General features: G+C 58.3%; 2 protein-coding genes across 6 annotated transcripts in view; one reads left to right on the top strand and one right to left on the bottom strand.

The window, feature by feature from the left end:
- ERRFI1 (ERBB receptor feedback inhibitor 1) overlaps positions 1-13,664 on the top strand; it is a 731,587-nt gene that overhangs the window by 171,359 nt on the left and 546,564 nt on the right. The window lies entirely within an intron of this gene.
- Positions 1-13,664, bottom strand: part of CAMTA1 (calmodulin binding transcription activator 1) — a 552,305-nt gene that overhangs the window by 63,520 nt on the left and 475,121 nt on the right. For all 5 annotated transcript variants that reach the window (XM_049775266.1, XM_049775269.1, XM_049775270.1 and 2 more), the window contains 3 exons: positions 9,014-9,154; positions 6,096-7,969; positions 1,948-2,074 (listed from right to left, as the gene is read on the bottom strand). In XM_049775266.1, coding sequence (XP_049631223.1) covers positions 1,948-2,074; positions 6,096-7,969; positions 9,014-9,154 — 2,142 coding nt within the window. The remainder of the gene's footprint in view (positions 1-1,947; positions 2,075-6,095; positions 7,970-9,013; positions 9,155-13,664) is intronic.

The raw sequence follows: 13,664 nt of genomic DNA, 5'->3' as shown, positions 1-13,664 counted from the left end.
CTCTGCACTTCCTTTGCCTTCTTCGTGGCTGCTTCCTGCCTCCTCCTGTCCCCACTGACTCGGGCTATCACCTTTACGGGGGCCATGGAAGCCTGTCCCCAGGTGCCTGGACCACCTATGACAATCCCACAAGAAAACATCTCCATTCTAGTGACTTTACGTTCAGGCTGGTTTCCTGGCTCCTACGAGACAGTGACCTCAGGCCTGTCCCTCCACGGTACTCGGCATGCCCAAGCCACCAATTGCCGTGGGTGTGTCTTCGTTGCCAAAGTCCTCTTCATTGCAATGGCCTTTTGTGCACAGGTCACGCAGCAAGGCAGACACTGAGTTACATCAGGGTTGGGTTCCTGGCTCCAACCAGTCTCCTCCTCATCCCAGTGCCCACCAGGCAGTGCCAATACTGGTAATCCCACAGTATCTGGGGGTCCTGCCTGTGTTCTGCAGCAGCCAGCAGGGGCTCTCCCCGGAAGATCTGGGGTGTGCTTAAGGTCAGAGCCTCTCTCTCTCTCTCTCTCTCTCTCTCTCTCTCTCTCTCTCTCTCTCTCTCTCTCTCTCTCACTATCCCTGTCCCTCTCCTTCCCTCTCTTCCTTCCTCCCTTCCTGTCCCTCTCCTTCCCTCCCATCCCCAGTCGTCTGTGGTCTAGTTCAGGGGTCCCGTTTTTTGAGTTGAGCCATAATTCCTTGAGCTCTTAGGAGATATGTCCCAACTCCTGTAGTAGCCCCCACAGGGTGGAGCAGTTGTGTGTGGGGAGCCCAGCCTGTGCCCTAACTGGGCACCCCTTGTTCCATGAAGCGGGGTCAGCCAAGGAGCATGGGGCGGGGGTATCCGAGGATCCCCGAGTGGGGGGGGGGGCAACCCGAGCCAGAGAAACCAGGAGAAAATCTGCAGCAGTCTAGACTGCGTACCTGGCCACCCCAGGGGGAAGAGCCCAGGCCTGGCTCTAGAAACTTCTAGAACTAAGTGGACGTGCCAGGTACTTTGTAGGTGCCCCATTTCACACTGCTGCCAAGAGTGGAGGCCTTCACGGATGGAAAAACTAAGGCCCAGCCAGTCTGATGGTCTGGGCTCTTCCTCCTGGCCTGGGCGTCAGTGCCAGGGACCTGCGGAAGCATCTCTTGTCTGACAATTAGGTGCAGACTGGGTGAAAACCGGGCACAGGAAGTGACCCCGATTTCTAGGTCAGGTGACAAGGGGTCAGTTTGATGACTGACGGGCTGCTCTACCCCACTCCCTGTACCAAGTGAGGTGCAAAGGGGTGCTGAGCTGGGGATGCAGAGTCCAGGCTGCGGGTGACACCAGCCCAGCTCCTGGGTTGAAGGAGATGCTGGGTGGAGAAGGGAGGAAGTGAGAGGCTGTGAGTCTGGGGGCAGGGGAGGTATGGGGGGCCATGCCCAGGTAAAATGGGGCCCGCACACCTTGGCCTACTTGTGACTGACTCTTCCCAGACACACAAGGCCTAGAAAGTTCCAGTTCAGCGTGAGGAGCCACAGAGCCTTGAGTATGTGCTGGGCCAGAGGTCTGAGTCCTGCTGAAGAGAGACCACAGGACATCGGACAGGGTCAAAGCAGGGGGCCTGTTTCGTGGGGGGCATTCTGGCTTGTGGCTGTCCTTCTGCCTTTGCTAATGCCCACCCATTCTTTTTGCTCATGACATTTCGTTGGCTGAGCTAGGACAAGGCTGGAGAGGGGTGACCCTGCGTGTCTCCGAGGAGTGGGGTTGGGCGGCCTCAACCCAGCTCAGCACCCACCTTCCTGCAGTGCTCGGGCAGTCCTGAGTGCCTATTCTTGTCCACTCCCTCTAGATGCATCAACATGGGCTGAGCTGGGGTGGGGGGAATCTTCCTGCGTCTGTCTGGACCCCTGACCTCCCAGCACCCAAAGTGATGACCCCCTGAGTCCCGCCCAAATCTCCCTGTTCCCCCTCCACCAATGCATCCTGGCCCTCACCTGGGCAGTAGCAGCGCAGTACCCCGGGCTGGATGAGGGATGCGGGCACTGAGACTTGGTCAAACAAGCAGCTATAATTGCTGCTGGCCTCCTGCCAGGGGCCCGTGATCAGCACCTTCACGCCGCCCTGTGGATTGGATATGGCGATTAGAGCCGCACTCCAGGAGACAAACATGCTCACCCCAACTCCCACCATCTCCCAGACCAACCCAGGCCCTGCGAACTGACTGCAGGGATGGACCCCAGGAGGAAGTGGAGGGCAGTGTGGGGCGTGGATGGGGAGGGGGCCCAAGACATGTAGAGGCTTGGGGGGGGGGCAGGGCCTGAATGTTCTCCAGGGCTTGGTAGAGAAAACCAGGCTCTATGCAGGTGGGGGAGGAAGGTTCTAGAAAGCCTGGGATGTGGGAGAGGCTCAGGGGTAGGGGTAGTACAGACACATAGAGGTGTTAGAGTCTGCACGGCTGATGTGCAGGACCCCACATGTGGCACTGCAGGAGGGGCTAGGACTAGGGAAGGGGTGTCAGAGTCCTGCTTAGTTCTGGGGCACAGACAACCCCGGACCCAGGTCCCCACCCCAGGGATTGAGAACAGAGAAGGAAGACCTGGGAAGAGACAGGGGTGCGGGGGTGTCTCAGCGGGTCTCAGGTTCCCATGTCCATGGCTCTCCCAGTTGGGGGGGTCTCTGGCCCCCATGTTTGTTTGGGCTGTCCCAGGGGGGGGTGGATGAACAGCTGGAGGGTGATGAGGGGGATGGGACTGATCAGAGGGACCCCCAAAACCCCACTACCCAGCCCTACCCTGGAGGAACTCCCTGGCCTTATAAAGGGGCAGCCCTGAACCCCCTCACTGCACCTGCCCTCTGACAGCAGCAGAAGAAATAGAGTTTCTGGGACCCCCCCCAACCTAGCCAATATCCCCAACCATTGCCAGGCTCCTCTGGCTCTTAGAGAGGACACAGCCCAACATCCCCTTCTGGCACTGCATGTTGGAGGCCAGGGGCAGGCGCCAGCCTCTGGGGGGCTTCGTCTTGGAGGGGGGAGCTGCCACTGCCCCTCTCCTGGTGCCTGTGGTCCTGGGAGGCTGCAGCAAGGTCGGCTGAGGGCATCCTGGGCACACAGGCACGAGGGAGCAGCGCAGAACCCAGCCTGCCTGGTCCTGGGGGACAGGCTGAGAAGGTGCCCAGCCAGCTGCGGGCGGGGGGGGGGGGACCTGGGGCGGATGGAGGAGGAAGGAGCTTCTGGGGAACAAAGTGCTGCAGAGCCCTGCGAGGTCTCCATGGCAACGCTGCAGCCCTGCGCAGCAGCCGGGGCACGGTTCCCATGGCAACGCCCGGCTGGCCCCAGTGGGCTGTGACGCAGACACCTGAGGGGGGGTGTCTCTGCAGGCAGGCAGGCGGCGGCGGGCACGGGTGAAGTGGGGGCACAGTGCCACCCCAGGTCTCTGCCCCACCAGCAGCTGGCCACGACCCAGGTTTCCGATGCTCCTCGGGCAGAGTCTGGGGGCACTCGTGTGGGTCTGTGTGTGAGCATGCCTAGGGACACACACATCTATGTGCAATCATGACATGTATACACATAGCGTATACCATGTAATCATTTCATGTGAACATACGTGTAGGTGTACATTTGTGCCCTCTCTAAGCATGGCTATACGCATACAGGTGTATGTGTGTGTCTGAGAACACATGTAAATGAATTATCTGCCTATTGATGCAAGCCTGAAGCATGTGTTTATATGTATTTTCTGTGTGCATGTATTTACCTAGATCTATGCATATAATTGTCTACGTGTACGTCTTTTTTTGTTTGTTTGTTTTGGTTTTTGGGCCACAACCGGCGTTGCTCAGGGGTGACTCCTGGCTGTCTGCTCAGAAATAGCTCCTGACAGGCACGGGGGACTATATGGGACACCGGGATTCGAACCAACCACCTTTGGTCCTTGATCGGCTGCTCGCATGGCAAACACCGCTATGCTATCTCTCCGGGCCCTCTTTGTTTTATTTTTTATTTTTCTTTGGTTTTTGGGCCTCACTCGGCATTGCTCAGGGGTTCCTCCTGGCTGTCTGCTCAGAAATAGCTCCTGACAGGCACGGGGGACCCTATGGGACACCAGGATTCGAACCAACCACCTTTGGTCCTGGATCGGCTGCTTGCAAGGCAAACGCCGCTGTGCTATCTCTCTGGGCCCTATGTGTACGTCTTAGCATATGCCAGTCTGTGCAAGTCTGTTAGGACGTCTCTGTGTGTCTGTCCATGTGCCTCTGTGAGTCAGTGTGTCTGTTAGTGTGTCTGTCCATGTGAGTGGATATCTGTTAGTGCATGTCACACACATATATCAATGTGTGTGTCCATGTGGTGTGTGTCTGTTAACATGTCTGCATCTGTGCACATGTCTACGTGAATTGCATATCTGTGCCTGCCTGGCGTGTATGTGTGTATGGATGCATGCTTGAGCCTGCATACGTGTGTCTCAATGTGCAGGTGTGACCTGTGCCCGAGCATGACCTTCTGCAGCCAGATGGCGGAGGTGGTCCGAGACCCCCCCCAACTCCCAGGAGAGCTGGAATAGGGGTGCTGAGGGAGGAAGCAGAGGCCTCACCTCTCTGCCAAGCAGGTGCCAGGCACCCTGGAGGCCTAGCTGAGGGCACTGAGCCAGTTTGCTGACCTGGCCCTGCAGAGGAGGGCCCAGGCGGGGCAGAGGCCCGAGGTCCCAGTGACTGCCCTGTGTGCCCCAAGTCCTACTGAGCTGGAGCTGCTTTGGTTGCCGGCAGCTGGAAGCCTCTGGAAGCGGCGGCCGCTCCCTCCTCCTTCCCCGGTCCCGTGGCGCCCTCGCGTGGCTGGCTGAGGCGCCAACTTCCTCTGAGATCAGTTTTAGGGACCTGAGGCTGCCTCAGTGCCTGGGGAAAGCTGAGCTGGGCTGACTGGGCCCCCCTCCTGGGGGAACACCCAGAGTTTTGAAGATGGGGCTAACCCAATGCCAGAGCAAGGGTAGAGCCAGCAGGCACAAGGCGAGGCCACAGTGGGCACCTGGGCTGTCAACATGTCTCCAAGCTCTCAGGGGGGGACACCTCAGTCCTCGGGCCTCCTCATCACCGGTGTCCCCTTCGAGTCACCCAGGGACGAAGGGGAGGAAATTTCTGGGGGGTTGTCCCTCCCCACCGGCAGGAGATGCAGCCTGCATGGCTCAATCTTGTCTTGATCTCCCCCTCCCCCCTTTTATAAGTGGGGAAAATGAGGCACATCATGTCCAGGCTCAGAGTGGCCTGGAGTGGCCCCAAGATGTCACCCTACTCCCCCACCCACACACCCCTAACTGCTTCTCTGCCCAGGACTCTGTCCACCACCAGGGTTTGGGGGTCTCTGTGCTACCTGACTGCCCCATGGGACAGTGGATCTTTCACGGAGAAGGGACACCGAGTGTCCTGGCAGCTTCCCCCAGACACTAGCTCAGGGGTAGTGTGGCAGATGAACTGAGGGGGGCCATGGCTAATCACCTCCCAGGGGGGAAAGTGACCAAGAACTCCATTCCCCAGGCTACCAGCAGAGGGCATGCCTTCCTCCTCCTCCTCCTCTTCCTTCTCCTCTTCCTCTTGCTCTTCCTCCTCCTCCTCTTCCTCCTCCCCCTCTCCCCTTTCCCTCCTTTTCCGCCTGGCTAGCATTCTAGCCAGGCAACCTTGGGTCCAGGGGCATTCAGGTCTGTAGCAAGTCAAACCCAGTCCAGGGAAACTGAGGCAGCCTGGGGCTGAAGGAACAGAACCCTCACAAGATGGGCTTTGATTCCTTTTTTGTTTTGGGGCCACACCTAGCAATGCTTGGGGTTTACTCCTGGCTGTGTACTCGCAGACTTGGGAGACCCTATGGGATGCTGAGGATGGAATCCAGGTCAGCGGCATGTGGAAGCAAACACTGTCCCCGCTATGCAATCGTTCTGGCCCCAAGAAGGGCTTTGCTTCTGTAAGGCCATCAGACACTGTCTCCCTCCCTCTGATTTGGCTGGGACCCGCAGGGGACAGGCAGATGGGTTGTTTCAGCTGCTCTAGGTGTTTCCTCCTCAGGGTGTCCATCCTGCCTTGGTGCTCCCTACTCCCGGGCTGGCCAAGAGCGGGCAACTGTCTGGGTATTGGGGGGTATAGATCAGGCAGGGCTTACCTCGGGGTAGGACCACTCGGGGGAATAATCCGTGACCATGAACACGCGGCCGCTCTGCTGAAGCATGCTCAGGGCACCCTGTGCCGACGCGGCTGACACCACCTCGGCGACATGCATGTAGGCCTCGGCTCCGGCCAGAGGCAGGCTGGCCTGTGGGGGGCTGCAGCAGGGGATGCACATCTCGGCCTGAGCGAAGGGAGCACCGCGAGCCCCGTCCTCGGCCTGCGACAGCGCCGCGCCGTCCCCCGCCACCAGCTGGTGCCCGTACAGGGCGCTGCCGCCGCCGCCGCTGCTGCCGCCCTCCACCGAGATGAAGTCGTTGATCAGGTCGGAGAACTGGTTGCTGAAGGAGATGTCGAAGTGGTCCAGGCTGAGCTCCATGTTGGCCGTGGTGCCCAGGCCCGGCTGGCCCACGGGGTACAGGCCCTGCACCACGCTGCCCGCAGGGAGCACGGGCACCCCCCCAGCACTGCGGATCACCCCTGGTGTCTCGGGCTGCAGGTAGTGCTCCGAGCTGCAGGCCTGCAGGTCCCCGGCCTTGAGCAGCCCCTCGCCCGCCTCGGCCGCCTGCGAGGTCTCCATGGTCACCTCGCCGTCTGCTGCCATGGCCTGAAAGTTGGCCTGCAGCTGCATGAGGTGCAAGGACGAGGGGGCCTCGAGACGCGACTCCACGTGGCCACTGCACGAGCTGGCCTGCGGCGACGCCTCTGTCTTCACCGTGGGCATCACGAAGGTGCCCCCGGACTCGGCCAGGCCGCTGTGAGCGCCCTGCTCCAGGGGCAGTGGCTTGCTGGCGTCCTGCAGGAAGAAACTCGGGGAGGGGGTCTGGTGTACGTGGGGGCTGTGGCCGGCCTGGCTGAAGCCGGACCCGTAGTCTTTGTTGGAATCGATGGCGCTGAAGTCCATCTGCTCCAGCGTGGTACTGGGGCTCAGGCCACCCCCCGACGGCAGAAGGCCAGAGCCGGCCGACAACGTGAGGGAGCCAGCGGCCGCTGCGGCTGCAGCAGCGGCAGCAGCGGCGGCAGCAGCGGCCGAGGACGAATAGGCCTCCTTGGCCATCTGCTGCTCGAACGACGTGTCCTCGGTCTTGATCTCCTTGGTGAGGACGGCAGAGAAGCTGAAGTTCCTCTCGACGGGTGGCGAGTGCCGGACGTTGGTGCTGACCAGCTCGGCCTTCAGGCCCCCGCCCCCGTAGGTCTGGCCCTGCTTGGGGTTGTTGAGGAAACAGTCGGGGTCGAAGTTCATCGTGGTCTCGGGGAGCTTGCGCGCCCCGTCCAGGGTGGTGGAGAGGACCAGCTCCTCGGACACGTTGGCGGACAGCATGGACAGGCTCTCGGCGCTGCCCGACGTGGGAAAGGCGAACTTGTGGCCGTCGGAACTCACGGCCAGCACGAGGCCCTGCGAGGCGTCAGGCGACAGGAGGTGGTGGTTCGGGCCGGCGGTGGGGGACATGGTGTACACCGCCTCGTTGGTGACCTCCGACATGAACACGGTGGCACCCTGCGACAGGCTGCCCATCACGGAGGCCACGGCCATGCTGGACACGCCGGTGACTACGGGGCTGTCCACCATGTCGGGGTCGCTGTTGAGGCCGCTGCTGATGGACACCGGGGAGCTCTGCGTGGTGTCGGGCACGTCCACCTGGTTGGTGGACGACACCTCGGCGCTATTCTGGTGCAGCAGAGCCGGCTTGGCCACCTTGCCATTCCTCTTCTCGCGGCCCTTGCTGTGGCCCGGCTCGTGCCGGCCCTCGGACACATCATTGTGCTGCACCTCGGCGCGGCCCCCGCAGCCCCCCGTCCGCGGCTCCACCTTCGGCGAGATGATCCGGTGTTTGGCACTGTTGCACTTGTGGTGCACGCTGCTGCCCGCTCCTGCGAAGGCCACACGGGGCACGCACACATACGCACACACAACACAAGTGCAGACATGTACACAGACACACATATACACATGAACACACAAGCAGATGACAGGCATTGCAAAGCAACAATGCATACAAAACACACACGTACACAAACGCACGAACACACACATTTGTACAAATCCACACACAAACACAAACACGCCCATCCATGTATGCACATACAGAGTACAGTGCATGAGAATGTACACACAAACACAGATGCATATGTACAAACACGCGTGAACACAACACATACAGTGAAATACACATAGGCACACACATAGACAAGAACCCATACATGATATGCACGCAAGCACCACACACACAGATATGCAGTCAGGATTGGGTGTGACGGGGCATCATCAAACCCTGCTCACTCTGACCCTGTGATCTCTCCTTTGAGATACCTGTTGTAGGGTCAGTTCCCTCCACAGGACAGGGAGAGAGAGAGCCTGAGACACCTTGGTCACCCTAGAAGGGCTCCTGGGGTGGCAGGTCCAGTGGGGGGGACCCCTGCCAGGGCCCAAGCCCAGTGAGCCCTCAGGAGGAGGGAGAAGGGCTCATGGTCCCCCTTGCCCATGTGCTCAGTTGTATCTGCTCACGGCTTGGGGGACTGACCGGCTTAAACCTGGACAGAGCTCTGGAGGCACAACCCCTCGCGCAGGCCCCTTGCCTCCCACATGGGCCCAAGCTGGCCAGGGGAGCCTCAGGCTGTTTCGAGGCTGAGTCCTTCCCTGCCTCAGGCGCTCTGCACCAGGCTGGTCTGAGCACTGTGCAGAGCTAAAGCACGAAGGATGGAGCACTCAGGGCACCTGGGCACCCGGGCACGGCTGTTCCTGCCCGGGCTAACCCTCCCCAGTGGGGGGCTCCCCAAGACCTGGGGCCCTTCTGGGGAGACGGAGTCCAGGCCCAGAGCATAGTGAAGACTGATCCTGCTGTGGCCCAGCCCTGCTCCTGCACCCCCTTCCCCATGCTCCACGCCCCCCCCCCATGCCCTCTGCCCCGCACTCACCCAGGCTGCCGGAGCAGAGGCAGTTGTGCGTGCGAGGCTGCGGTTTGCTCTGGTGACTGTCCAGGATCTGCTGCACCAGCTGCTCCACCGAGAAGCCCGAGCTGCTGCCGCCATTCGTGCAGGTCCACTTGATGCCGTGGACTGGGGAGGGGGGAGAAGGTTGGTCAGGGGCTGCGGACTGTGGGAAGGGGGCCTGTCAGGGGGCCCCAGGACTAAGGGGGACAGAGGAGGCCATCAGGCCCCAGGGGGCACATTGAATCAGGCTCCAGAGAAAGGCAGGATGCGGGACCCACACTGTCTGCTTCATGGCACAGGGCAGTCGCACACGTGGCTATGACAGAGTCACGCTACACACCAGCCTGGGAGGACACACGTGTGCATCTGTCCTGAAGTCACACAGCAGCCTCTGTGCCCTGTTCTCCACTGCATAGGCCATCCATGTGGCCACGCACATGACTCTTCTACCCACGGCAATGACACCTGTTCCCTCGCATGCATGCGCATGTTCCTATGTTTGTTCAATTACCTTGTATGTACATATATGATCTGGTTTATGGCCAGCTCCCTAGTGGGCGCGTACACATCCCCACAGTTAAACACATGTTCTCTCCTGTGTATGTTCATGCTCCTGTGACTGCGTGCATAAGTTCCCTCAGATGCATGCTTGGCCCCTCTCTGCAGCATGTCACATTTATGTTCTGGGTCTGTGTGATCATCTGCACCCTCGCATGCCTGTGAGTCACCACGTGACATCAGACGTATGTCTGTTAGACTGTGAATGATCTGCTCTGTGTGGCTGTGTTCTGTGACTGCTCCACACAGGATGATAAATGCATGTAAATGCCCCATATGTGATATCCTATGTGTGCAAATGCTTCATACATGACTGTCCTCCTGTACTTGTAAATGCTCCATTTGTGATATTATCATGTGTAAATGTCCATACATAACACTATCCTCCTGTACATGTAAATAGTCCACATGTGATGCCATCCTGTGCGTAAATGTCCACATTGATGCTCTGTCCTCCTGGACATATCAATGCTCTGCACATGACGCTATTCTGTGCATGTAAATGCTTTATACAGAACATTGCTAGGCCCTGCACATATATGTTTATATCAGGACTCTGACTTGCTGGACATGTATATGCTGAAGTCTCATCCCTCCTTTCTTCCTAGGTAACTTGACCTTACCTGCAAGACCCCGCCCATTCCTGGGAGGAGTCTTGGAAAAGGTAGATAAAGCCTTTGACCCAGGGGATTAGGCTCCCCTTTTGGTCTTTGGCCAGGAGGAAGGTCAAAGGGAAGATGGCTGACAGGAGTTAAGATGCAGGGCTAGCTAAGAATGGCTGAATGCTTGAAAGGTTATGATATAGGCCACACATGTGGTGGATAGGGCATGAATAAAGTTGATGCTTCCTGAAGCCTGCCTGTGAGTGAGTTCAATGCCCGTCGCTTTCCTGGACCCCAGACCTGCCGGTTGATGGGGGATGAAGCCACGTGGCCATGGCCTAAGAATAAAGGCCTCCATCCTTCACCATCCAGATCCATCGCTAATTATTTAATGCAACACATGCTCTACCTGTGACACTTATATCATGTGCAACATGCTCCACATGATGCTACTATGTTGTATGTGTGTCCTCGTACATTTCCACTGAGCACGTAAATGTGTTGAGCTCTGCATGTAGATGCTCCATACCTGCTCCTCCACACATGACCATACTACCCTCCCTGTTTCCTGTGTGCCACGTGTGCACTTACACGTGTGTTCCATGTCTCTGAGCAGATCGCACCGAGCGCACACTACAGAGATGTGAGGTTCCGTCACACCACGTTAATACTTACACCAAACATGGCATGAAGCACATTGTAAGTGCATGTGCAATAGATCATATAGCCAAGTTGCATGTAAATTTACATGGAATATGTCACATACATATCCCATGATTCTATTGTACATGCCTTTGCGCAATCCGCTGTATAGACTGTATCAGATTTACATGCTAAGCATGTACACACAATTGCATATTGTGTGTATGTGGTATCTATGTCATAGCGAGACTGTATTTACACTGTCACTGCATATTCCATGTACTACTGTAAGGCGAAGCTGTGTATACGTCTCCAAGTATTTTTATCCTGTTCCCATAGTAAACTGCCTCTTCAGTCATGCTGTGGGATTTCCTTCCAGGAACCGAATTAACCCCTGCCAACAACTGGCCTGGGATGTGACTGAGATGACGATGACATTGCCTTGTAACCCCTGTGTGTGGCTGGGCTGGGGAGGAGATTTTGGGGTAAACCCAGGTCAGGTCTGGTGGGGGGAGCCCTGTCCCCTGCCCGGCCTGTGCCAGAGACAGGCCAGGGCAAGACCTTCTTGTACAAAAGCAAAGGTAAATCAAGCTTGAGGGTGGAGGACAGATTAAACTTTTCACCTTCCCCCACCCTCCCCTGCAGCCTCTCTCGCCCTCTGCCCCTTCCTCAAACCCTCCACTCCTCTCTTGCACCCCTCCATCCCTCTCCAATACTCCTCCTCCACCCCTCCCCTGCACCCCTCTTCATGCCTCTCCCCATCCTTCCTACATCAGCTCTGCCCAGCCCAGGATGGGGGGACTGTTCCTGAGTCTTCTGTAGCTCCAACCGAGTGGTTCTGCAGTGCTCGTGGTGAACACAGGACTGAGCACCCCAGTCTCACACACACACACACACACCTGCAGAGTTCATGGGGGGGGGGCGGGGAGCATCTGAAGAGCTGGGCTCCCTGGGGGTCCCCAACCATGACTGGGGATTTGCTGTGCTCATGGCAGCCACAGAGGCTCTGAGCTCTGCCTGCTCTGTCGCTCCCTGAGCCCACTTAGCCCACAGGGCTCGGGGGCTTGGGCGGTGCTCCCTCTCCTGTGCTCCTCCTGTGGGCTGGAAACAGAAATCCGGGTGCAGGGTGACAGATTGGATTGGAGAGCTCTAGGAAGAGGAGCACAAAGTGCCCAGTGGTCGTCACCCCTGGTCCAAGGGGCTGAGCTGTTGGTACCGAATATCAACTACTCTCCAGATGGCTTATTTTTTCTGGTTTTAGTTTTTGGGCCACACCCAGCAGTGCTCAGGGATTTCTCCTGACTTTGTTATCAGAAATAACTCCCAGAAGACTTGGGGGACCCTACGGGATGTCGAGGATTGAACCAGGTCAGCTATGTGAAAGGCAATGCCCTCCCCATTGAGCTATTGCCTTGGCCCCCCAAGATGGCCTTTTTTGGATTGGTTTGCTTTTTGGGCCACACCCAGCAGCACTCAGGGGTTATTCCTGGCTCTGCACTCAGAAATTGTTCCTGGCAGGCTGGGGGATCCTAGGGGATGCCAGGAATTGAAGCCACGTCCGTCCTGGATCGGCAGCATTCAAGGCAAACGCCCTACCGCTGTGCTATCACTCTGTCCCTCCACTCCAAGATGGCTCTTAACATGCTGCTCCGCTTCCCACATGCCAAGAGTCTGCCAAAAAAAAAAAAAAAGTCCTGTGGGCAGAGGTGTGGGTAAAGGAGAGTGATAAAAATTCGCACCCACAGCCTGCTCGCTGCCCCAGAACAACACTAAAAGAGCACCCAGGAGTAGGTGAGGTTTCTGACCAGGTTCTTGATGAGGGGGTTCAGTGCCTTTCACTTCTAGGTCAGGCCTCAGCCAGGAAGGCCTCCTGGGTTTGTAGGACTAGCTGGCTCTCTGGGTGGCGAAGATGTCTGTGAGGATGATGCTCCCTGGGAAGGTGGGTGCTCCCTCAGAATCCTGGCATGGTGGACGGGTCTGGGGTGGAGGCTGCATGGAGGTGAAGGGGTTGAGGGTGACAGGATGCCCACTCCTGCACTGACCAGGCCTGGATGGACTTTCTGCCAATGACCGAGACGTGGCCCTGGCTGCTCGCCCGGAATCTCTGCCCACAGCAGCGGCTCTGGGAGCACTTTTGAGTGCAGGATTCACCCAAGGTGCCACTGTGGGGTTTTGGGGGGGAGGAGAGTTGGGACACAATTTGGAGGTGCAGGAGCCTCCCTCTACTGGCCCTCAGCAGAGAGATCAGGAGGGCCCAAGGGTGGGTGGAGGCCCCAGGGATATGGGGGACAGTTCTACCCCACCTGCCCCAGGTTTCATGTGTTGGAGTTGGAGTTCTTGGAGTTGGGGTTTAAGGAAGCGGGAGGGGACCCCCAGGGTTTGATTCAATAGGATTGGAATCCTTGTCCTGTCGGACCCAGCAAACACCCGAGGAAGCCCCAGGAGCTAGAGTATGAGCCAGGCCAGTGAACCACTGACACCCCATTAGAGCACGCCTTCCTGGGACAAGGCTCCCCACTGGGCCCATGTGCCTTGGAGATAACCCCCTCCTGTGCGCCCCCTATGTGGCTCAGGAGCCGCCATGGTAGAGCTGAGTGAGCCCCTGGATTGCAGAGGTGACATCGCAGGCTGTCTCCATGGAGACCAAGTGCCCAGGAACTGGTGGCCTTGGTGTGGGCTGTCCTGCCCCGCTGCCCACGCCAGACCCCCCCCCCCGTACCCCCTGTTCGCTCCCATCCTGGGCATATGTGCTCAGGACTCCCAGGAGGAGAAGTGGCTGGGACTGGACGTGGCCCCTGTTCTGAGCATGGGATCTTCTAGAATGTGGGTGTCCA

The sequence above is a fragment of the Suncus etruscus genome, chromosome 6, assembly GCF_024139225.1.
Source record: "Suncus etruscus isolate mSunEtr1 chromosome 6, mSunEtr1.pri.cur, whole genome shotgun sequence".
NCBI classification, from domain to species: Eukaryota; Metazoa; Chordata; class Mammalia; order Eulipotyphla; family Soricidae; genus Suncus; species Suncus etruscus.
The sequence above is the reverse complement of the archived record's forward strand: the minus strand, read 5'-3'. Positions and strand labels throughout refer to the sequence as shown.